At 52.6% G+C, this 24,629-nt stretch overlaps 1 protein-coding gene and 2 long non-coding RNA genes across 4 annotated transcripts in view; 2 read left to right on the top strand and 1 right to left on the bottom strand.

Annotated features, from left to right (window-relative positions):
- The window catches only part of PLA2G4E (phospholipase A2 group IVE), a 60,479-nt gene that overhangs the window by 15,784 nt on the left and 20,066 nt on the right, over positions 1-24,629 (bottom strand). Inside the window, exons 1-11 of one of the 2 annotated variants that reach the window (XM_076004272.1) lie at positions 21,133-21,671; positions 14,941-15,013; positions 9,286-9,422; positions 7,546-7,677; positions 6,514-6,554; positions 4,854-4,896; positions 3,853-3,916; positions 2,780-2,940; positions 2,591-2,677; positions 2,359-2,396; positions 387-522 (exon numbers count right to left, since the gene is read on the bottom strand). In XM_076004272.1, the coding sequence (XP_075860387.1) occupies positions 387-522; positions 2,359-2,396; positions 2,591-2,677; positions 2,780-2,940; positions 3,853-3,916; positions 4,854-4,896; positions 6,514-6,554; positions 7,546-7,677; positions 9,286-9,422; positions 14,941-15,013; positions 21,133-21,228 (1,008 nt within the window). In that variant the 5' untranslated portion in view covers positions 21,229-21,671. Of the gene's footprint in view, positions 1-386; positions 523-2,358; positions 2,397-2,590; positions 2,678-2,779; positions 2,941-3,852; positions 3,917-4,853; positions 4,897-6,513; positions 6,555-7,545; positions 7,678-9,285; positions 9,423-14,940; positions 15,014-21,132; positions 21,672-24,629 lie in introns of those variants that run through there. The other variant, XM_012766502.3, reaches the window with a different exon arrangement.
- LOC142871502 (uncharacterized) lies at positions 7,685-11,699 on the top strand. The gene is made up of 3 exons (XR_012919763.1): positions 7,685-7,766; positions 8,650-8,995; positions 11,612-11,699. It is a non-coding gene; the product is annotated as an uncharacterized LOC142871502 (long non-coding RNA).
- Positions 11,693-14,344, top strand: LOC105872494 (uncharacterized). The gene is made up of 3 exons (XR_001154616.3): positions 11,693-11,779; positions 13,300-13,441; positions 14,258-14,344. It is a non-coding gene; the product is annotated as an uncharacterized LOC105872494 (long non-coding RNA).

The raw sequence follows: 24,629 nt of genomic DNA on the forward strand, positions 1-24,629 counted from the left end.
ACAGTTGAAGAATGAAGGACCTAAGGCCTTTTGGGTGGAGGTGTGTGGTGCACGAGGTGGTACAGCTTAAAATGTTCTCCTGACTGGGTCGAAGAGGTCATTCTGTCCCCATGTACATAAGGCACCATTAGTCACCGCAGGATCTGCTAGTGCACGGGAGGAGCAGCCGGGGGCCCTCCCTTCCCCTTGTGAATATGCAACCAAAGCACATCCGGCACGGCCCTCACCTAGGCACCCGTGCCTTGGCAGTAAGAGCCACCATGGAGGTGGCACCAAGTCTACCCTGCACAGGGAAGGACCTGGGGTGGCTGGAAGGGTGTGGTGGGAAGGACCAGCTCTGCCCAGAGCAGGCCCTGAGCCCAGGCGGGTGACCTCGGATTACCCACCTCGTCCTCCTGCAGGTCCTCCTCCAGCTGCAGCACCTGCTTCAGCGCCTCAGCCACCACCACCTTCCGCTTCTGCAGGAACTCCAGCTCTGCCGGGCACAGGCTGAACCCCAGCCGCACGTCCAGTGTCTCGGGGCTGTGGGGAGAGAGGACCCTGGCTGAGCAGGCCTGTAGCCTCTACCTCCATGAAGCAGACATGCCTTTAGGGTCAGCTGGACCCAGGCTTGAAGCCCAGGTCTACCGTATGCCACCTCTGCAACTTCAGGCCTCCACTTTCTCATCTGTAAAATGGGGCAAATCATGCTAAAGTCTTGGGTTGTCTTCAGTACTTAATGAGATAACAAATGTAAGCCCCCAAGGGCTTAGCTGGAACACTCTAAGCTGGGATCTGACAAAAGATAACTGTTGACACTTGTATTTGGGACTCTTTGAGCCCTCTGCCTCCTCAGCACGATCTGGAAAGTGCAGAATGGCTTCCCCCAGGTGCCTTGTATAGCTCAAAGCCAGACATGGCTGACAACGGGCCCCAATGTCCTTTTGGCAAATCCTTCTGGATGAGGCTGTACAGTATGGACTCTTCAGAGCTAGATAAACAAACTCCCCGTTCACATTCTTCATTAAGCCCTTCCTGCTCCCAGAATAATCTTCTGTGTGTTTCTGCAATTGACCAAAGCATTCACATCCCTGATCTGACTGTGTCTTCCCCACAGGTCTGCAAGGCAGGTGGGTCAGGAGTGGCTGTGACACGCCCAGTGCTCGCCCTGTTCTTATCATGTCCCTGCTCTGAACAAGCCCAGACTCCCAGCCTGGCATCCAAGATCCTGCCTGACCTGGCCAAGCTCACCTGAAACTACCTCTTGGAAGAGGCCATCAGGCTCTCAGAGCCCCCAGGAGGTGTCCTGTGTGCAGGCCCCTGCCCTCACTGGCATCCTCCCTTTGCCCACCTACATCCCTTCCTTCTCCAAGGCCCTGCTCCCCACTGACTCCAGGCGAACGGACCTTGACACTTTCTGACCTGAGTCTTGATTCACTAACAAAGCCACATCTCCTTGAAGGCAGGGCCTGGCAGCTCTCCTGTCACACATCCTCCGTGTCAAGCACAGGACTGCAGACACAGCTTTGAGAAAGAACTCTTTCTTTGGCCTCGAGAAGGAATGAATAATGATACAATAATAATAACAACAATAACATGAGTTTGTATTTGCCACATATGCCACCTCAATGGATCCTCAATACAGCACCATGGCATACAGTATTCTTGCTATTCTCCCGATTTACAGATGAGGAAAACAGACTTTGTGAGGTTAAAGAACTTGTCCAAGGGCAAATAGCTAAACAAACTATAAATAGAAACATGGTTACTTGATTTTTGACAAGGGTTCCAAGACAATTCAATGGTGCTTTTCAACAAATGGTGCTGAGACAACTGGATATCCACATGCAAAGAATGAAATGGGACTCCTATTTCATACTGTATACAAAATTAACTAAAAATCAACCATAGGCCTACATGTGAGAGCTAAAACTATAAAAGTCCTAGAAGAAAACATGGGAATAAACCTTCATGACCTTGGATTAGGCAATGATGTCTTAGATATGACACCAGAAACACAAGCAACAAAAGAAAAAATGAATTGATGCCATCAAAATTAAAGTCCTTCGTGTTTCAAAGGACACCATCAAGAATATGAAAACATAAGCCACAGAATAGGAGGAAATACTTGCAAATCGTATATCAGACAAGGGACTTGTATCCAGAATATTCAAATGACTCATAAAAATAAAAAGACAAGTAACCCACTTAAGAAGTAGGCACAGGATCTGAGTAGACATGCAAAAGGCCCACGAGCCCATAGAAAGGTGCCCAGCATCATTGGCCAACAGGGAAATGCCAGTCAAAACCACAGTGAGATACCACTTCACACCACTAGTATGAATAAGTTATGGGAAGGACACATGGAGGGTACTTTACCAGGGTGTAGACTTCATATGTAATTCATAATCCTCACCCTGGGGAGTCAAAGATGAAAAGCTGGTCAGGGATGACAATTCAGAGCCAAGCGATCCCAACCAAAGTAGCAGAGATGTTCCACACTGTCCAACCCTGGACTTGACTTGGTACATGTGCATGCTTGCACACGCATGCTAACACACATACTCATACATGCATGCTCCACCCCCACTCCCCAGTTGCAGGCCCTCACCACAGGCAGGGTCACGGCCTGGTCGTCGGAAAGGCAGTCGAGGGGCTGGCACACGGGGCCGTTCCTGTGTGTGCTGCAGCAGCAAAGCTGGAAGGATGGGTGGGTTCCATGAGAGGGGGTGAGGGGCTTCTCTGCCAGTCCCCATCTGCCCCTGTCCCCTGCACCTCCCCTAATTCAAGTGCCTCGTACCCTGCAGCTCCAGTGACTCCTGGGCACCTCCACGTGCACCTGGGACTGGAAGTACTTGGGGTAGTGGAAACAGGCAGGGTTTGGGCAGCAGGGCTCCAGGCAGGGCGGGATGCGCTGGGTGTTCTCAAAGGATTCGCTCACCATCACCAAGAGGTCCTTCACTGGGAGAGGGGACAAGGCAATGAGGCCCCGGAAGCCTCTCACTCCCCACCCCCACTTGGGCCAGCAAAAAGCCTATCTTTGGGGTGCCCAGGGGAGTTTAGAATCACCCGGGCACTGGTTTGAATTCCCAGAGATTCTTGTTCTGTAGGGCAGGGCAGGAATCTGCATTTTAATAAGGCTTGTGAGTGATGCTGACAAATGTGATCTCTAGAAAACTCTTTTAGGTGCTAACAGAGTCCTCCTTGGTTCTTCTCTGCCAGATCTCCCAAAGCTACCTGCCCAGTGCGAGAGAGTAGGCCCTCATCATCCTGGCAATCTGAGGGTGAGGCCTCTTCCTGCCTCCCTCCCTCCCCACTGTCTGCGGGTCATACTGCACTGTTCCCCCGACAGGCTGGAAGCTGTGCATGGGCAGGATGGGGTGGGGCAGGAAGCAGGGTCTGGTATTTGCTGATCCCTTAGGTCCCTGTAGCTATAAAATGCTAGGACTCCATGTGAATCCAGATCTGAGGAAGGGACACAGCAAGAGGGGCTCTGAGCGTGTCATCACTGCCCGCACTGGGTGCAGACCTCCACGTTGACCTAGGATTTGGTCAACCCGAGGTCCTGGCAAGGCGTAGTGCAGACAGGTGTGGGCACAGGGGCAGCACTGGGAGCCCAGGCCCATTTCCTGCATCACGCCTGGAGGACTCAAAGGTTACGTGGGTGCCCGGGAGAATGCGCCCTCTATAAAGCAGGCTGGGAGGACAGGGCCTTACGACCTCTGAGGGTGAGATGATTCTGAGGAGTTTCGGGCAAGCCACTGGTTCCCCTGAGCCCAGGGAAGCCTGACCAGGCCGAGTCTGATGTTGACAGGATTTGGAAGCAGCACCCCCTACCTCACCCAAGCAGGCAGAGGAGGTAAAATAGCTCACTTTTCTTACTCTTCCGCTGCCTCCTGGCTTCTGCATGAACCTCCAGGCAGGAGACTTGTCGAGACTGTAACAAAGCAAGGGAGGGTCACCAGAAGTCTGAGCACTTTTGGGCCCAAGAGGGGAGACGGACCTCCAGAGGATAAATTAAGCACTGGTCTGACTTCAGGCTGACACCATGGAACGTGGGGTGTATTCACCACATTTCCTGAACCCAATCAAGGCATGTCATCTCACTCAGAGATTGGGTGTTTTTAAAACAAAGCCATCCTAGGATGTCCAGGATGCATGGTCACAGTTTACTAGGGGTCATGTTCTCAGTGGAAGGTCACAGATCTGACCTGAGGGAATGTTCAGCTCTGGGCTTTTTAAAGTGAGAACTTCCAACAAAACAGCCTTGTCAAGAAGTAGAGGCAGGGCCAGCATGGTGGCTTACGCCTGTAACCTGAGCACTTTGGGAGACCAAGGCCGGGGAGTTCAAGATTAGCCTGGTCAACATAGTGAGATCCTGTCTCTGCAAAAAAAAAAAAAAAAAAGGAAGGAGCAGCAGAGGTAGAACAAATTCCTTTGCCACAAATTCCCAAAGACTCTTTTTTTGGGGGGTAAAGGTCTCCTTGAACTCTGAGGCACTTAAACTAGCTGTACCAACAGCTAGGTTATGAAAAATTTTAAGTACTGAAATCATGTCTAGAGAGATATTAGGGTTGAGGGGAACAGGACCAAGGCTGAATCTGGGATGAGGCTGCCCTTAGTGGATTCATTTATTGGGGAGGTTCTCAAGAGAAGGGTCATCTTTGCGCGTTATGGGGTGCTGGGGTCCCAGCTACCTCCTCCCTCGGTGCGGGAGCCCAGCTTCCTATTCCCGTCCCTGCGAATGCCCCGTTTGGCTGGCCTAATTCAGTCTAATTTCTACTGGGCTCAGGATGGGACAAGGACCCGGGCTGGGCCCACATCTTCTCCCTCAGTTCTGTTCCTCTGAGAGCAGCAGCCAGAAGGATAATTACCACCAGCACGCCGTTGGTGACGAGGGTCTCGGGTGGAGAGGGACTGAAAAACAAAATGAGAACTCCTGGTCAGTTCTGTCATTCTTGACTGATTTCTCAAAAAGGTGACAAAGATATAAATAGAGTCAATAACAAAATAGCAGAGACTTCTTGGTTCTTATGAAAACATTGGCTTAAGAAACCTTAAATTTGTATTAGGTTGTCAAGGAGGAAACTGGCATACACTTGAAATAGAATGGCCAGGAAAAAAAAATAGATTTATAGGTTAGAAGAAATAGAAGAGTTCCATTTATTATTATTATTTTTTTTTCAAAACAGGATAACTGTTCTTTGTGCCCAACCAGATGTAACTGCATGGAGTTATAAGGATAAACACCAGCTAGAGCAGACATAAACTGTTCGTGTAGTTAAAATCATACATTATTCCACTCGGTGCTTTATTTAATTTATGCATTTAACAAACAGTTCTGACCCAGCCAGAGATGAGCCTGGTGAATGTTAAATGTTCTTGTGTTATAAAGTCAAGAACATAAGCCTCTCAGGTTGCAATTAGCCTAGAGGAGTCCACAGCCTTCCTCATCAAAATTAAGCCCAAGACAACTTTGTCTTAGGTTCAAGTCTTATTACCAAGCTTGACTTATTTCATTTTGCAAGCCACTTTCTAATTCAGCCAAGGAGTTTGTCCCTCCACAAAAGTCCTGTCACACCAAGAATTGTAGGAGAGAGCCTCAATTTTCTGCAATGTGAAATAAAGTTGACTCTAATTTGCCAATCAGCTGTTAATAGGAAATAAGTTCTCGCAAATAGTCCCAAGATCCCCTAGGCAGAAGATTCTCTGAGTGCAAGTTGATAAGCGCTCTCGTCCTGTCTCAATCCTCTCATCCTCCTCCCACATCCTGCTGACGGCAGGTTCAGGGGGACTCAGTCCGGCCAGGGTGGAGACCAGGGAGGAGCCAGGAGCGGGCTGCCCAATCACGGCGCGCTCTGCCCGTGCCGGGGCGGGGCTTGTCTCCTCCGGGCAGGGCCCTGCACCCTCACCGCCTCCTCCCCTTCACCATCCCGTCTCTTTCTTTCTTTCTTTCCTCTCCCAGCCCTCCAGCTCTGTGAGTCCCCAGCACAGTCACACCGCCAGGACCCTGGGTCGTCTTCCTAATTGAGAATGATTGGAAACAACCGTAGTACGTGTTGGGCCTGAGCCTCCTCCCCGGACTCGGTTCCAAGTTGGCTGCAGAAGCGGGGCTGCCTCTGCTTTAGGCTTTTTTGGGCATGTTTGTTCTGACAGTCCTTGGTCAAGGAAGAGACTCCTTGGTCCTGACCTCTTTCTCAGCGGAGCCTCAACAAAGCCCTCATCACTATGGCAGGGTGGCAGGAATTCTTTCCAGGGGCCACCTTCAGGAAAGCAGGGGGACTGAGGCAGTACTGGATCTTTAAGTAATGCTGACGTCAGTAGAACTGGATGAGCAGGACTGGGGCCCACCTACACTATTTAGAGGCTCCCAGGTGATTCTGATGCACAGTGAGGAGGCCAGGGTTAGTGCTAGGAGTGAGGCAGGAAAAGGGGAGGATGGCAGAAAGGCTGACCCAGCTCTGAAATGCTCGTTCCCAGAAGCCACCTGATGGTCAGGACCTTGGTGGACCCTGGGGGCCGGGGCCTACTCACCTCTCCTCCAGCAGGAACTCCACCTCCAGCTCTTCCATGCCCTGGGTGCAGGGAGAGGGAGAAAGGAAGGCAGCCATGAGCAACGTCTGCACATCTCTGCTGACTAGGACCCTCTGCTGGGCCAGGAGCCCCTGTGGACCTGCTCTGGTTCTTCCCCCACAGCTGCCCTGCTGTGCTCTGAGGCCCCTTCTGCCTCTGCCTGTCCCCAAGTCTTTGACATCAGGACCATCACTGACAACCCAAGGGAGGTTGGGGCATGGAGTCAACCCTCATGGGAGTTCCTCTGCCCCAGAACATTTCCTTTTCCTCACTACCCCCAGCCGTGGGCTTGCCCTGCTCCCCCAGCCTCCCAGGGGGGCTCGGTGCCTGGGGCAGGGGAGTGGGGGGATCTGGTTCCCAGCAACCTCACTGCTGAGGGGCGGGACCCAACCTCCCACCTATTCCTTCACACCTCTTGCTGTGTCACTCGAGGCAAGCCATGACCTCACTGGACCTCAGTTTCCCCGCCGGAATGTAGGCCAGGTGAGAGCAGTGATGCTAGTTCTCTGAGGTGTCCCTGTGCCTATTTTTGAGTGACTGACTCTATAACATCCTGGTCCTCTCCAGCTGAGACTTTCTCTGACTTGCCCATTTGCCTGCCTTTCCCCTCATCTGTCCTCTGTTCCCTGGGGCCATTCCAGAAACAGGACTCTGAGGGAAGAAAAGGGGGAAGGGAACCAATACTACATCTCCATTTTGTACTGTGAACACTGATAGGTGCCTTACTAGGTTTTCTCATTTAAGCCTCACAACAACCCTGTGTGGTAGGTGTTATCATCATTGCATAGATGAGGAAACAGAAACTCAGAGGAGTAAGGTAATTTTCACGGGGTCATGTCGTTAGTGAGCGATAGTGCTGGGATTTGAACCAGCAGCACCATCTTTTCCCGCCTCGGCTGTGTACACAAAGAGCAGCCTGTGGAACGGCCTCATGGGAATAACCAGCTGCTCCTTATGAGGCAGGAGGCTGAGGGCCTGGGCCCCTGCACCTACCTCTGGGTTGAGTGGAAACTTGACATGGGTTTTCTTTCGGAAGCAGAGCTTGGTGAGGTCATAGAGAACTGTCAAGAGATGGTCGTCTGGTGTCACTGTGTCTTCATCACAGACACTTAGCTCTAGCACGTTCTAGGGGAGAAGAGAATACAAGTCTGGTTACTACAGCTGCAACGACCCATTCCCAGCATGAAGGGCCTGACCCCGGTCCTAGCAAGGAGGTAGGTCTGAGGAATGGGAGACAGCATTCCAAAGTGGTCACTGCTCAGGTGTGAGAGGCATTTGTAGGAAAATGAATTCAGGAAAGAAAATGTCTTTTCCCTCCTTTCCAGCTCTCTAAAGCCTTCCTGCCCCCCTGCTTTCACTCTCCTGGAGTGAAATACTGGAGAATTTTGCCCTGTTATAAGCTTGGCACAGGTCTGTGAAGTGTGGAAGGATTTCATTTCAGCTGGGGGGAGGGATAGAGGGGGCAGAGCAAGCAGACCCCTGCCAAAATATAGAATGCGTCCAGCATTGGGTCCCTGGGAGCTGAAGACAGTCCCTTTGTGCTAGAAAACCCAGATCAGGGAAGCTAACATCTTAACACTCCAGGGGAGTGATGTGGAAAGATTGCTCTGATAATTGGTGGGGTTGGGGTGAGGTGTGTGAACTCCATCTTTTGACTCATTAGTCCCTAATAAAGTCTTATGGATGGTCCCAAAGCAACATGTCAAGACTCAAGTCATACAGCTGGACTTTGAGGCCAATGATCTCAGGCAACCTGGGCTATTCTCTGAGGCTTCTTGTTCCAAGGATCCCAGAAGATGTGGGCTGGGGCTGGGCTTGCCTCTCAGCTCCCTATCTAGTGGACATAAGGTGGTTCTGGGGGTTCCCCACTGGATGAGCTCTGTTAACCTTACTAGAAACTCAAGTATGTCCTAGAACCAGCGCAGTAGCCCCATAATCCTTAAGACAAAGGAAGCCTAAATTCTGATTTCAAGATACAGACTAAGCCTGCACCAAAATCCTCCTCCCTCATCAAACTCATATATATGATAGAAAAGGTATTTTAAAAAATAATAAGGATAAAGCCCTTCTGTTTCATAAAGAATCCTCTATCAACAGCCTGAGATGCCTCAGATGGGGGTTGATGCCTCTATGATAAGGCCAAATGTGTCTTAAGAGCTCTCTGCCGAGGCTGTTACAACTGAGGATACTCAAGGGATAATTCTCCCACAGGAGATGTGAACTTGACTTAGAGTCACCATGTATCTGAGGAAGACTGACATCATGAGACAACAACTCAATAAATGAAAGAACACACATCCAAAGAAATAGAAATAATAAAGCAATATAAAAAGGATTTAAGAGAGAGAAAACCACTTGGCTGGAATTAGACTGGCACTAGACCTACTGAACGGAATGGCTCTTCCCACCTGTATAATCTCCTGCTTGGAGCATGCTCTGGAAGGTACTGGGAAACACAGTCTGTTTTGGGGCAAGGGACATCCAGTTTCAGCAACAATTAGACAGGAAGACAAGAGACACCAGACAGAAGGTAGAAGGATAAATGGACTCAGGGACAATTGTGAGACAGGCAGAAGGAAGTAGTGGGTGAGTGGGAAGACAGGTTGGTAGGGCAAGAAGTAGGTAGAAAGAAAAACAAATAGGCAAAGAACACGCAAGCAAAGAGAAGGACAAGTAGTCAAGAGGGGAAGCGAGATGGTGGCAGGCAGACAGGCACAGTGCTCCATATCTCACCTTCACTTGGCTCTGGATCTGGAAGTTGAAGTTTTCATTCCACTCTGGATTTGGGCAGTTGGAGATGGTCCTAGTCCTCAGCTTCTTCTGAGAGGCGGTGGGCAGCCAAAGGCTCACAAAGCAGTCTGTCTGGCTCACTGGCCAAGAAAGACAGGGCAAAGGGCAAGGGTGAGGAATGAACCCAGGTTCAGAGAGGAGGGAGTATAGAGTCAAAAAGAGGCTTCAGGCAAATCCCCTCCAGAGTAAGCCTTCATCCCAGCTGAGGCCCTCTCTGGAGACCTTTGTCCCAGAATGCTGAGAAGGTCACAGACTGCAGGCTATAGGTTTCACAGAGGGGGACCCACATCCCACTGACCATTCTCATGGACACTGATGTCCTCTGGGTCTTATCAGAAGCACCCTGGTCTCTGAGCAAATGCCTGCTGTTTGGGGCAGGGTATGGCCACACTGTTTTCCCTCTGCCAGGGGGAGACCTGGATGATGGCCCCCAAAGGTCCAGTTTACCTCTTGCCCTAGCCCAGGACATCAGAGAAACCAAAGCAAGGCCCAGCTCTCTCTCTTGGGCTAGATGAGAGCACAGCCTGCTGTGAGTTGGCCAAGAAGGGCTCCAGTGGGAAAGGGCTTGGATGAAACCAGCTATTCAGCAGGATCTAGGAGCAGGGACCACCATGGCCATCTGACTTAATGCCTCAACTGCACCCGGCCAGGCTCTTCATAACTATCCTGGTCTCCCAGCATGAGGTTTATGACCCAAGAAACCTTCCCATCTGTGGCCAAGTACTTTTTTCTTCATTCTAAACAAATGACCCAAGTGTGATGTTGTTGCATGTGCTCTGGACAAGGGACAAAGTCTTGACCCCAACAGGCCCTCCCCAGATGGAGGAAACCCCCCCCCCCAAGTCTTCTTGTTGGAGCAGTGGAAGAGACAGGGTGAAAAATAGAAGCTCAGCTTGGCTCCCCCTGCATTCTACCTGGGAGAAGGGAGGAAGGGTACCATGGCTGCCTTTGTTACTCTCTTGGCAATCTGCTGGGGTGAGTCCCAGGGTACACACCAACTACGTAGAAAATGGTGAAAATCAATACAGTTTTCAGTGTCAGGGAGTCCTCTAGATAATAAAGCTGGTGTGGGGATGGGAGTTGTATACTGGTAGGATTGATCCGAAGTGGTTCATAATTATTATTAATAGTCACAATGAGAGTGGAACCAGGACTGTCCCCTGGAACTGACTTACTCCTACACTGTCACTAAACTGAGAACTTTATCAGAGTCAGTAAGCCCGGTTTGCATCAGAAACATTCCTGGCTTCTAATTTAATCCCTGATACCCGGTTAATCTTCAAGGACTCACCATTCACTGAATTGGAATTCACAGCCCTCCTTCCATTGAACAAAGGTGAGATGACACTATCCTTTAGATGTCATGATGATTATTTAATCCAGACAAAACAAATAACCACAACTCAAAAGAATAAAAAGAAAATGATGATCTCATTGTCCCCACCCATCCCCTCCATGCCCAACCTGCTCCTCTTCACCATCACTCAGGTGTCCAGGCCAGAAACCAAGTATCACCTTGACTCTCACGTTGCAGTGATTTAACTCTGTGTATCTCGAGCCCGCCCACTTCTCATCTGCACTGCCATTGCCTTGGTGCAGGCCACCATCCTCTCTGGGACCACTTCCCAACTGGGCTCCCTGTCTCCTGCCTTGTCCCACTCCAATCTCTCCCAAGAGAAGCCAGAGGAGCTTTTTAGATATGATCATGTCACTCCCCAGTTTAGGATCCTTCAGTGGCTGACCTCTGTCCTCAGGAAGGAGTCCCAACCACTGGACAGGGCTTCCCCCACCCCATCCAGCCCCAGCCTCATGTTTGCACCCTTCCTAACACCCCTCTGTGTGTAAGCGTGAGCACGCATGCACACACATCCACTCTCACACACATACATACACTCATACATGCATGAACATGCACACACATTCACACTCATACTCTAGACCAGGCATCCTCAAACTACGGCCCGAGGGCCACATGCGGGCCACCTAGCACATTTATCTGGCCCTCCGGATGTTTTTGCTGCCGCTGCCTGTCCTGCTTAGCAGCCCCCTCGTCCCGGGCCCACAGTGCGCACTCTCCAACGGTCTGAGGGACAGTGAATTGGCCCCCTGTTTAAAAAATTTGAGGACTCCTGCTCTAGACTCCAGCCAAACTCAATCAGGTCTCAAAAGGTGCCATGCTTTCTTGCCTTCAAGCCTTGCACATGCCGTTCCTTCAACCCTGAACATACTTCTGCCCTCTTCTCCTTTCACCCACCCTTCTCCCGGCTAGGAACCTCCTCTGGAAGCCGTGCTTGAGTGCCCATATCTGGGCCATATGCCCCCCAGCCTGGAGCACCCCCTACACTGCACTGCAACAGCAGGTTGACTTGTCTGTCTCCATTGCACTGTGAACACCAAGAGGGCCAGGAGACTGTGTGTCTTTAGCCCTTGGAACATGGTAGGTATTCACAGATGTTTGCTGAATGAATGAATGAATAAATGGAAAACCCCAACTTCCTGCTCTAGGGCCATATCAGAAGTATCCAAGAAATTCTGGCTGTGTCACTGCAGATCCAGGTCAGCATGTCTAATTGCCCTGCCAATAAGGAGACTCACCAGGAACCTGCTTAACCCTCTTGAACCCCTCCCTTGGCTTTTCCTGGATATTGGCCACTCCTTGTGGGCCTGGATCATTCTGCTGACATCTGCCTCCTCTACACTGGGAGCCTGCAAGTAGGGACTGACCAACTCTGCACCTACTAACTCTTAACACTTGCTTAGCAAGCATGACTTGATAGACCCTATCAAGGCCCGTTGCCCCCTAAAATCAGTTTCCTATCATCAGTCCATGCCTAACATTCTCCCATTAAACCCATAAAATAAAATCTCAGTATTTTTGGCCTAAGGCTTGAATCTCTAGTTAAGATTTTAAAAAAAATAGCCCCAGAAGAGATAAGATTGACCAGACACCCACATTCCAAGCATTCATTTGTTTTTCAGTTCTTCTGCAGAGAGCTGTTTTCCACATCAAAGTTTGGGTAGGAGAAGGCAGCCCAAGGAGGGGGTCATCCTGGGGAGGGGGGGTGATGAGAGAAGGTCAGTAAGGGTCCAGACGACATCTGGGATGGGCACCATTGGCTGACTGTAAGGGTAGTGACTGTCGTGTTGGCAATGAAGAATGGTTAAGCAACAGTGACCCAATTCTGAGAATTTCACAGAAGACAGGGGATTTTCTAGGCAGAGATAGGTTCTAATCCTTGTTCCTCAGGCAGTGACAGAGGGCTTGGTCATCTGAATGATATGTCTCCTTTCCTGGAATGTGGGTGGCAGAGATGACTCAATTATCTTTGCGGATATTCAGAACATTGTCTCCCTAATACCTCCGGAGCCACCTGCCTGACACCCCTTGGGGTGCTGGTTTGGGTTGTGTTTTCTGAAGAGGAATACAAGCTCCTGACAGCTAGGGAGTATCTGGGCCAATTGCCTCCCAGTCCTGGCCCAGGGCTCTTTTTAGTTATTGATGAAGGGTCAGCCCTGAATCTCTGCGTGTTCACTGCCATTCAGCCTCTCTGAAATCTTGGGAAGCTCAGGCACAGGTGATAAGACTAAATTGGAGAGCTGTTCATTTTGGATTCGAACTATAAGGGAACGATTTGGGGCAAGAGTAACCCAGGACCTGAAGGGCATCAGGACAGTCTCAAACCTAACCCTTGGAAGGCAGCAACACATCCCTGCCCATGACAGTCCTGGAGTCCAGACACAGTGTGACCAGGGCTGGCCCCCCCGGATGCCATATATGCTCTCCACTTGTTTATCAGGGGAAACGAGGAAAACATAAGTAACATGGGGGTTCCCAAAGGCAGCCTACCTTCCCAAGGAGCGTGTGGGAAGGGGATGAGGAGGCCGGTGGAGCCAGACCTCGGCCTGTTACTCTAGCTGCCTGCCCCTACCCACTCCGCCTCACCCTCTGAGTGACAGGTGTGGCAGGAGGAAGACAGAAGAAAGGGCCCTGGACAATCGGGAGGTCTGAGCACACAGGTGCAGGCATGCAGTGTAGGCGTGTGGGCCAGGGTGACTCGAGGGGCTGGGACCGACACGCCTCAAGAGGAGTTGGAGAAAGGTGAGTGCTGCTGTGGGTGTTTGCGGGTTGGGGTTGTCCTGAGGGATGGGGGTGAATCTGCCCAAGGCAGGGAAATGTCTGAGTGACTCACTGTGGCATGGGCAAGAAAGGCAAAAAAGGCAGCCACGTCCCAGGCCCGGGGGACACTCCCTGGCTCTGTAGATCCCTCACTGGTGGGCTTGGAAAGCCCTAAGAAGCCCAAGGAGAAGTCCCTGGCCCTCTAGTTAGCCACGGGGCAGACACAGGCACAGACCAGCTGTTTGCTGGGGTCGCTCAGGCTGGGGTGGGCTCTGCACAGCTTGCCCTCACCTCCATTCTGCTTGCTCCCTTTGCTGTCTCTGGGGCTGAGGGGCCTCCCTCCTCTGCCCTCTCCATCCATCCCTGCATGGTAGTGACGGCTTCCTGGCAAGTTCCCAGCCTCTCCGCACCTGTGCTTCAGAACACTCTGCACGTGAGCCCTCGGGAAGTCATGCAGTCCCCAAGCCTCTTGATGCCCACCTCCTGCCCCTGCCAGACCCCAGGCCCTCAATGCAGCCTTTCTTGGCCACTCCCAGCTCTCTATGTCCTCTTCTGGCTCTAAATTCTGTAGTGACAAGATCGGAATGTCATCTTTTATTCTATAACTGCTTTAGACATAGATGTCTCCCTCTGTTAACACGTACACTCAGTCTCATGGCTCTGTGTCTTCTCTGTCCCTCTCAGGCCCTCCCTGGCCTCTCGGGATCTCTGTGGCCCTGGAGCCATTCCTGTGTGGTCACCAGTGCATGATGACCCCACCAGCTGTGGGGCTTGGCCACAAAACTTTCTCCTCCTTAGGGGTCAACCTCCTCTCTGGATGGGGCAAGGTGAGGCCAGCACGTGAAGAGGCTTTTGGTTCTCCTGATCTCTTGAAAGCCACCCAAATACAGAGGCAGGGGTGGATCCCGCCCACTCAGATGGCTTCATTGGCCCCCAGGAACGCAGCAAGTGCCAAGATGAAGGGGAAGTCAGGGTCACAAGAAATAACACTGCACTGGTGAGTGGAAGCACATCATGAGGCTGAACTGCCAAACTGGGTGCTGTGGCATGGCCCCCCAGAGCCTACTTTAGGACCCTTGTCCTGAGAATGGGCTCTGGGAGTAGGCTGGAAGCTGGCCCCACAATGCCTAAGGGCCTCTCCTTCTACTGTACCCCCAAACTCAGGGAGGAACAAGGCATCCTCAGCATGGGCAAACCTGGAGCTCCTGGAAGTGGATACGAGGAGAAGAGAGGGAAGGAGAGGGGTGAACAGAGCTCTCACGTGCAGGCACAGGCTGTGGGGGCGGGTAGTGCCAAGGTTGCAAGCAAGAGTGAGGGGCCTGGAAAAATGACAGAAGCCCCCAAGTCTGAACTACAACCTGAGTATAGAACACACACACATGCACACACAGAGGCACACATGGCCATTTCTCCAGCCAGGGCCTCTCTCCACCCAGACCCCATAAGCAGAGAGAAAGGAGGAAAGAGAGGAGGATACTCACCGACATCAGCCTGCCGGACGTTTTTCATCCGGATGACCCTCACTGTCAACAGGTGGCATGGAGACAGCCCCTCCTGCAGATTAAGAGCACAGTGGATTCACTCTTCAAGCATCATCTTAAAGCCATTGCCCCTGGCCTGCCTGCTTGCATTGCATCAACCCTCATGCTGCCCTGCCATTGTTTGCTAGGGGATCGTCTTCCCAGCCTGGAAGGTTCTGAGAGACTGGGGACCCTGCCTGGCTTTTCTTCTTTGTACCTCCAGTACCTGCAGCGTGCTGATATGCAGAGGGTGCTCCATAAAAGTTTGTTAAAGGAGTGAATGAATGTTCTACCCCAAATGTAGAATGAACACTAATGGCAAGGGAGTCCTTGGGTGCTTCCACTCTCATTTCCTCATTGACCAACTTCTCGGCATTCCCCTCCTACCATGCCCTACACAGGGAAACCCACCCTCTTGCCTACTTGGGAAGCAGGCACAGGGGGGCTCTGGGGGCTGAAGACACTGATCAAGGCAAGACATTACTCACCTGGAGATGTCATGCCAGGTGCCCCCCCGACCCCCGCCTGCGCTCAGCTGCAGCCCAGGACCTCTTCGTCCCTGTCGGGCCCCTTCCCCCCAGTCTGGTCACTGCTTCCTCCCCCCAGTAAACAGTCTGTCTCTCGATCTTCCTCGTCCCTTGCTGGAGATGCTGGTGAAGACTTGGCTGGTCCGCAGTGACCGTTCTGGTGATGACAGAAGCTCAAGCAGTGCTTGATTTGACGACAGGTTCCTGCCGGATGCCTTGCGGGACCCAGAGCCCTGGGGTTTCCACCCCTCCCGCAGCACCTCATCCCGATGCCTCACACCCTGAGCCCTGCCTGCTCGGCACCGCTGCCCCTCCCTCTGTCCCGCTCCTCTTACAGTTCCGGTCATGTGCGGGGTGCCCTGCCATCCTTTCAAGCTCGACCCCTTCAAGTCACTCCCACCACCCCACCCCCCGCCATGGCCACTGCATCTGGGGCAGTGGGAGTAGCTCCTTCAGGCTCACCCCCTCCCCTGCGTTCTGTGAGTCACCCATCAGCCTGGGCTCCACTTTTGTCCCCCTCGGACCCCGGTACTTTCTGCCTCTCAGATGCCCTGAAACCACCTTTCCCAGCTGCAGCAGCTTCTCTTCATCCCACATTTGCAAAGGACGCCCAGGTCATCTTCTCTGCCCGAGAGGGCCCACGGCTCCCTCCCCAGGCCGCCTCAGCCCTACCTCTGTGGGAGCCTCTGTCTCCTCATTGCTCTCCTCCCAGCCCTTCTAGTCAATGGCCTGTCTTCCGAGTCAGGGCCTCTGCGCTCGCCACCATGACTTTCTGTCTCTGTTGCCCTTGGGGTGCCACCTCTGACTGTCTCTCTGGAGGAGGAACTGTCTCCTCTCAGTCCCTTGCATTCTGGTGTTATTTTGGAGCACTACTGCGTGCCAGGCCCCGTGCCGGATGCTGGGGAGCTCCAGTGAACTGGAGGCAGAGGGGGACAGAGAGGTTGGAGGCAATGGCGGCTGGTGGCCACAATGGGGACAGCAGGTCCGGCCGGCCACAGATGCCTGCTGCCAGGGCTCGGGGCTCTCCCTGGCTCCAGAGGCTCCCCAGAGTCCCCGGTGTTTCTGGACTCTGGAAGCCTCTCCTGGCTGCTGAAATGAGGGGCTTTCCCACTCTGAGCCGGCACACCCTGCAAGCTTCATGCCTGGTCTCTCTGTTCTCGTCAGGTGTCCTGGTTCTGTTCTCTTCAGTCTGTGCCTTTCCTGTTTGCATCTCTTTCCCGGAGAGCTTTCCCCAGGCTTAGGCAAGTCTCTGTTATCGTCCACTCCCAGCCTGTGCCTGTGGGAAATGTCCCTGGACTCCCCCACCTGAGCGAATGTCTGTATTTACAGAGGCTTCTGGACTGGAGTCCTCGACATGTCACCTCGCATATTCCACTGTCTGTTGCTTTATGCCCTTTTAAGAGGATGCAATTCTTTTCTCTTTAAATAATGCAGGAGTTTGGGGGAGAACATAAAGTATGAGGAAAGGAAAAGAGTCTCTATGATCCCTCCACTTGGAGACAATCATTTTGATGTCTGTCCTTCCAGACGTTCCTGACGTTCCTGGGGCTTAATTCTAACCAGAAATAACAGAAGGATGATCCTAGGAAAGCCGGGCTATTTAGTCCCTGAGATAGACACGTCAGGAAACCTGGGCTCTGCTTCCCCTCTCCCCGGGAGCTGCCTCAAAATCAGAACAAAAGTCAAACTCATAATTACAGGTCTGAAAATTCCTTTCGTGAGACCAATTTGGAAATACTGAATGTTTTCATGGCCAATAACTTGCTCTAATAGCATTCTGTTGTGAACCCCTTGACATGGGCCAATGACCATGTATTCTGCTTCTCGAGGACCAGACGTTTCTGGAAACAAGGCCATGGCCTTTGGCCACACACCACCACCTCCCCTTGCCTGACACAGTGAGCTCCTCATTTCTCACTGTCCACCAGGCAGAGCTGTGTCCTGGTCTGGCCTGGTGAGGAGGCGAGTCCCCTTTTATCAGCAGAGCAGTGTTGGCAAAGGCGGGACCTGCCCATTTGCGCAGGAGGCAGCTAGAGTCTGAGCGGGGAGCCTTGGAGGCCTCACCCTGGCAGGGGCCAGCCCTGGGGATGTTCTATAGCATCTCAGGGCTCTGAACCCAGGGCCATGGTCCTCTCAGCCGTCACAGTCCTTTGCCTGCCTCCAGAAGGGGTGGCCTGTGGCCCAGCCTGGCTCTTTCATGTCCACTGTGGAAGGGAAGTCACAGCTGCAGCTTCCCCTCGGGACCTCACTCCAGCCCCCCTGTGTTCCAGGAAAAGTCCTCTCCATCATCTAGCTCCAATACCCTCTAATGCGGTCGTCCATTTCCTCCTACTCTGTCTAGCTCAGCAACAATCACAGCAACACCAGCTACCATCTGCTGAATGCCTGCACGTGTCAGGTGCTGTTTTCGTACTCTCTCTCTGTTACCTTGCTTAGTCCTTACAACCAACCCACGAAACAGTTATTCTTCTCCCCGCTTTACAGATAGAGAATCCGAGGCTAAGTCCTCTGATGCGGGGCTCTCAGCTAGAATCAGAGGAATCCAACTCTACTCCCCAAGCCTGTGTTCATAACCACTGCTGTGCTCTCAGCTTACTTGAGGGTGGCCCTTGGACAACACAGAGATGGGTGTTGCTTGCCCTCATCTCCTCTTCCTTGGTCTTCTTCTTCTTCTTTTTTTTTTTTTGAGACAGAGTCTTACTCTGTTGCCCGGGCTGGAGTGCTGTGGCGTCAGCTTAGCTCACAGCACCCTCAAACTCCTGGGCTTGCGTTCCCATGCCCGGCTAATTCTTTCTATATATTTTTGGTTGGCCAATTAATTTGTTTCTATTTTTAGTAGAGATGGGGTCTCGCTCTTGCTCAGACTGGTATCGAACTCCTGACCTTGAGTGATCCACCTGCCTCGGCCTCCCAGAGTGCTAGGATTACAAGCATGAGCCACCACGCCTGGCAGGTCTTCTTCTCTTAAAAACAGTTTTCCTGAAAGGTTCCTCCTCTTTTCACCCTGAATTCCTCCAAAGCCCCCAAATGACCCCCCAAACTCTGGCAATCCTTCTACTGGCTGTACTCTGACTGGCTACATTTCTACCGACGCATTCCAGGACCTCTATTTGCAAATGTCCTGAGCACATCGGAGCTGCAAAGTTCCTTGAGGAAGTTCCCATTTTCTAGTAGCCACAGATCATGCCTCTTCAGCCTCAAATCACACCTTCTAGCTCTTAGGAGAGACACAATTTTTAGGAGATGACCACATTTTTCCAGCACAGAGATAAAGCCAGAAGGGGATTTGAGAGACATCCCAGAGGGACCTTGCTGGGAGGAAAGTGGGACTTGGACCCTGGGCCCAGATGCACTCCAGGAACCAGAGCTATGAAAAATTATCCTCTTGGCTTAAAATGAATGTACATATTTCGCTTCTGATACGATCAGCTCAACTGGAGCAGTGCTGGGGATCAGCAAAACTTCATGGCCCAGAGATAACTGATCGGCAGTAGAAAGACTCAGCAGGACAAAGCACGGTGTCTGTGGCCGCGCAGGTGGGAACCAGAAGCCTGTGAGGTTACGGAATCCAAGTTCACAGGGTTGCTGGTGGTGTGTAAGGGTCACAACTTTAGGTATTTGGACAAGCCTGTCCCGTGAACAGGATGCCCTGGCTGGATTGGGTATCAGGGTAGAAGTCAAAATATTTTACAGGCATGGTCAGCTGGGCTGCAGCCCTGGAGTAGGGACAGGCATTAATTCTTCCATTCTTGGGGGCATTGGAGGGCTCTGGGGTAAGGACTAGGGGACACTCAGGGGTTGGAACCATTTGGCACACCGTACAGAGGTATATTTAGCCATGTTTAACACCCCACACAGCTGTGCCAGGGAGGACAGGCTGGACAGCAGCTTTCTGGGAAGCCATGTGGGAGAGAGGGCCTTGCTGCTCAGGCTGCAGACACACACACACGCCCCAGCTCCTCCTCGCCTTGGGCTCCATTCTCTCCTCGAGACCCACTTGGGATCGGCGGACCCTGCCAGGTCACTGGAAAAGAAGCAGCAGCTCCTTGAATCCCAGGACTGGCTATTATAGGTTGGATTTAATGCTGCCCCTTCCCAGCCCTAATTTTATAGCTATGGCTTTTGGCAGGGTGGGGGTGAGGAACAAGGTGTATTACTCTCCTCTGGTGTGCCAGGCCCTGGCTGCGCTGGGAGCTCCGAGTATGCTCTTATCTAACCCTCCAACCACTGCGGAGGAAGGCGTTATTATCCCTGCTTTGTAGGGAAGTCTGAGTTTAGAGAGATTACATCTCATCCAGGGTCAGGCAGCCCAGAAGCGGCAGAGACAGGACTTGGTGCAGGTCTCCTGACTCTGCCTGACTCCAGGGCTGGCGCACGCAATCCACCTGGAGGCGGCTCTCACCGCGAATTTACACCACCAGCCAGCAGCCTGCTCCAGCCCACGCAGGAGGCAAGTTGGTAGCAGAGGCAGGGGGAACCCCTCAGCTCCCAAGTCCGGGCTCTCCCTGTACTCCAAGAGTCTAGCTGTTACTACAAATCAGTCAAAAGAATGTTTCATTGCAGAAGGCTCCAGGGTCAGGCTCCTGGGCAGGAGTGGGGCTGGGGAGGGTCTGACAACCATGTTCAGAGGTGGTGGGTCTGATGCCCACCCCTGGGGTGCACATGCCCTCACCAAACCCTCCCATGAGGTCTAGGGTGCCTAGAGAGAGAGGAAGGCAGATCCGGGGATTCTGCAGGAACTCTGCTCCCCAGGGCTTCTCCAGGCAGGTCCAGCAGGTGATGCCACTTCCTCCTCCCTAGACAGCTGGGAGTAGCACCTGGTTCCTTGCAACACCTGTGCCAGAGCTTAGCCCAGCTTGGTGTCCTCTTCCAGAATGTGTGGCCCTCCCTAAAGGGAGACCACTGGGATGGGGACATTATGGGATCCTAGAACATGTCCCAGCCAGTCTGAGCAACATCCTAGATCAGGGATCACCTGGGAGAAGCCACTATAGCTGTTTTCATTTTTATCACCTAGACTAGGTGAGTGGTCAGGGCAAGAAGTGCCAGCATTGAATGACAGGGACCCTCCAGGGTCTGAGAGAGACAGGCGCAGCTCGTAAAGGACTCCTGGAGCCTTCAGCTCCCAACTGCCTCAGCCTTGACTGTAAACCCAGGTGGGTGGCTTTGAGGCTGCTGGTGACAGATGGGCAATGCCACCAATTCTCACCACATATCACACCACGCGCTCACACGGCACAGGATTTTAGGATATTTACAGGGTTAATGGCTGCTTGTCACTCAGGACTGGCCAAATGTGGATTCCCTAGCATGAAACTGAACATTCTCTACCCTGGGTGCCTGCCTGACTCTAGGATGGCCCTGAGCCACTACATGTGCCCTGTGAAGCTTGAGACTACTCTTAGCCGGGTCACCCACCCAGGAGCCCTGGCCCCACTGGGTAAACCACTTCTGCCAGGTGCTAGGTAGAGGCTGCCCAAGCCAAGGTCTCTGGAGTGCGCAATGCCCACTGGCCCTCCCTGAGCCTGTCTCCTGCCCTCGGCTCCCCACCCCTGCCCCTCGCCTCTTGGCCATGCCTCCCTGGTCCTCAGCCTCTGGCCCCAGCCACCCAGCACTGCTCCCTCACCTTTAAGGCACAGGTGGCCGAGGGCCTGCTGTCTTCTGCTTGGCATGGGTCTGGCAGGTAGTGGGAGACCCAGGCAGGCATCTGCCTCTGGAGCATGGCGGCAGCTCTCCGGCCCGGTGGCAAGACCAGGAATTTATGCTCTGACTCAGAGCTCCGCCCTCCTGGCCACCTCTTGGCAGTGGCTGAGATTGTCCTGGGAGTGGTTAAGGTGGGTAGGCAGATAGGGGTACCTGGGTCTAGTCTCTTAGTATCAGGAACCAGAGGTCTTCAGATATTGGAAATGCAGGGGCCAGCAGGGGCTCTGGCCCTTGGGGTCAGCAGTCTGCAGCCCCCAGCCACTCAGAATGACCAGGGCACCCAAGGGTACAGTGGGTGGGAAGAAGAGGATGCTGGACCCACACAACTGTAGGACGAGCCCAGCCAGGATTTGGGAAAACCCTCTCTCTGCAGCTCATGGAGGTCAAGCCTCATAGACACCCCTCTGGGGGGATGGAGCCCTCCCACAGCTCGGCATCCCAGGAGCTGCAGTCAGGGGCTTCGTAGGAGTCAGGGACCATGGTCAGGGTCGCCAAAGTTAGAGGGCGAAGAAAGAAAATAATTGCTGGAATTCTTGGTGAGAAGATGGTGAAGGGCAATGGCCCCTGCCCGCCCTCCTGGGAGGCTAGGTGGAGAGAGGGTGTGCCCAGCCCCTGCTGGTCCCAGGGCAGTTTGGAGGATGTGTCCGCCCCACCCAGATGATTCCTATCTCTGGCCTGGTGGCTGGCTCACTCGGGGGCCTGACAAGGCGGCTTTCTGCCTGGCTCTGTACACTGGGAGTTTCCTGCCTGAGCTATTGCCTGGGGCCCCACAACCGGCTTTTCTGGACCACAGATAGAAGTAATTTTACAGAACTGAGGGTGAGATCGGAACACAGGGCAGACTGGGCCCAAATGCAGGGATGGATCCCGGTTGGTGGGATCTGTGGCCTCTTCGAGTATATGTGCCTGGCCCTCCGGGGGAGGGGGACCTTAGCCTGCCCCCCCAGCTTCCTTGTCTTCTACCCCACTGCCAAGGACACAGACTCAGCACCCACACCCCTCAGCAGACTCCACAGTTCAATTCAGTTCATGCACCTAGTAAGTACCTACTATATACATCCTACTAAGAGAGGAAAAACCAAGCTTGAAGTTGACGACAGTCTGGCTGGGGCCAAAATGCATCTGACCCCTGAGAGGCTCAGAGGTCCAAGTCTCCTGTGGTGAAAAGGGGCATCTTAGAAGGGTCAATATAAATCCTTCATATTTGTAAAGATCTGTCACACAACTGAGAACTGGCTAGGGAGCACGGAAGATGGAAAGTGGATTCCAGCTGGGGAGGAAAGCGTGGATCCAAAAAGTCTTCGTGGAAAAGGTGGCATATGGATTGGTCTCGAGAGGATGGATGGGATCTCACCAGCTAAGGATTGGCAGGAACAGCAGCCTAGGAGGAAGGGGCGGCATGAACAAGGGCAGGGAGGCCAGCAAGCAGGGCATGCTTAGGTATGCAAGAGGTCTGGTGGCCGAACAGTGAGCTGCATGGCAGAGAGTGTGACACAGGGGTGGTAGAAGTTGGGCAGAGAGAAGGGAGGTTTTGTGAAGGAACAAATCTGGGAAGATAGGTCAGAGCCCAATGATCATGACCTTAGAAGGCCTTGCTTTTAATGTGGACTTATTCAGTGGGGAGCCATTGATGGTTTTTGAGCAGGGGAGTGACATGATCAAAGGTATATTTTGGGAAGCTAAAGGTGACTGACGTTGAAGCAGGGGATCCATTAGGAGGTGAGGTGGGAACCACCTAGATGGGGGAAATAGAGCAGGAAGTTAGGAAATGAAGGGAGGGCTGAAGGCCAGAACAATATGAGCTAACTTCAGGAATTGCTGTGGCAACCAACCCCCAATGCTGCACTGTCCTGAAAGTCACCGGGTCCCACCTGTCTCCCCATTCCCTCAACTCCCCACCCTTCCCAACCAAAGAGGCCCAGGGCAAGCCCAGAACACAGGGCAGCCCTCAAGGCCTGGTATTTGGTCCTCTTCTCACTGAAGTCCAGACACAACCCTCACCTCTACCCCCACCCACTCTTGGCAGTGCATGGAAAATCTAGGTCTCCTGCTCTTGTATCTCCTCACTGTCTATCCACTCCTCGAGAGCAGGGCCTCAACTTACTCATTTTAGTTGAACGAAATCAAATGGAATAGGAAGCAGGCTTACGGGAGGTTGGGTGGAAGTTTCTGCCTCTGCACACACCCTCCGTGGTGCCTCGGACCCAGGTGGGAGCCAGTGCGACCTTGAACTAATGGCACCAATCTACTAGTAAGTATTTACTGACCACGTGCCGTGTGCCCCCTCTGCGCTGACTGCGCAGGGTGGTTCTGGAAGGAAATGACAAAGAATTTATCATCCAGGGAGGGGAGGAGAGGGGCTGAATTGAAGGGTAGGTTGTCTAGGGTGGACTCTGAGTGGGGCAGGAGGGCTTGGAGGTGAGTAAGGGGTGTCAGGCAAAGAGCAACATCCCCACCGGAGTGAGGGGGGTAAAAACCCCTCTCTCATACCATGCGATGGGGGTGACAGTTGCCACTGTCAGGTCCCCAGGTCTCCCCACCCCAGTCTCTTCTACATGGAAATCATGACTGTCTTTGCAAAAAGATGGGGGGTTGAGTTCCTTTCCATCCAGCACCCCCTCCTCCCCAATGAGCAGGGAGCCTCAGGTTCTCCTCAGAGACCCCCAGCCTGCTCGGCCACAGCCTTGCTGCTGCTTCTGCAGAGGCCTCTGGCCCCAGCCGTGGCCCCAGGCTTGGTCATGGACTCCTGTCCATGGGGTGACCAGGGGCTGCCCCGCCAGTGGCCTCTTGGCCTCAGGAAACCAGAAAAGTACGTTCCTCTCTGCAGCTCAGCTGATACCGCTCCCCTGCTGCCGACCCAGCCAAGATGATCTCTCACCTGTCCTCAGGTGCCTGTCCCTTCCTTGCCACCCCTGTCCGCAGCATCTATGCCTCATCCTCCTTTCTGCTTCTCGCGGCCAGTGAGCTTTGTGACCACCCCCTGCAACCTCTTGGTCTCCTGCTTAAATGTTCCTTACGCTTTTCTGTTCTTTGCCAACAGACTCTGAATTCCCATACTGTCCATAAACCAAGTAGAGCCCAGGAGCAGCCCTGTGCATATGTGGTGTTTTAGTGTACAATACAGGAACTATTTCAAATCCGTGGTGAATGGATGGACTATTCATTACTAGAAAAACTACTTACCCTTTGGAATAAAATGGAGTTAGACCCAGACTTCATAACAACACAAAAATAAATTCCAGATAGATTAAATACCTAACCATTAAAATAAAACTACAAATGATTTAACATGAATTATTAGAGTATATTTATATCATACTGGGGAGAAGAGGATCTTCCTAAACAAGGCACAAAACCTAGAAGCCAATATGGGAAACATTGCCAGATTTGAATATAAAGAAATTTAAAACTTCCATAAAG

Source organism: Microcebus murinus, chromosome 6, assembly GCF_040939455.1.
Source record: "Microcebus murinus isolate Inina chromosome 6, M.murinus_Inina_mat1.0, whole genome shotgun sequence".
NCBI lineage: Eukaryota > Metazoa > Chordata > Mammalia > Primates > Cheirogaleidae > Microcebus > Microcebus murinus.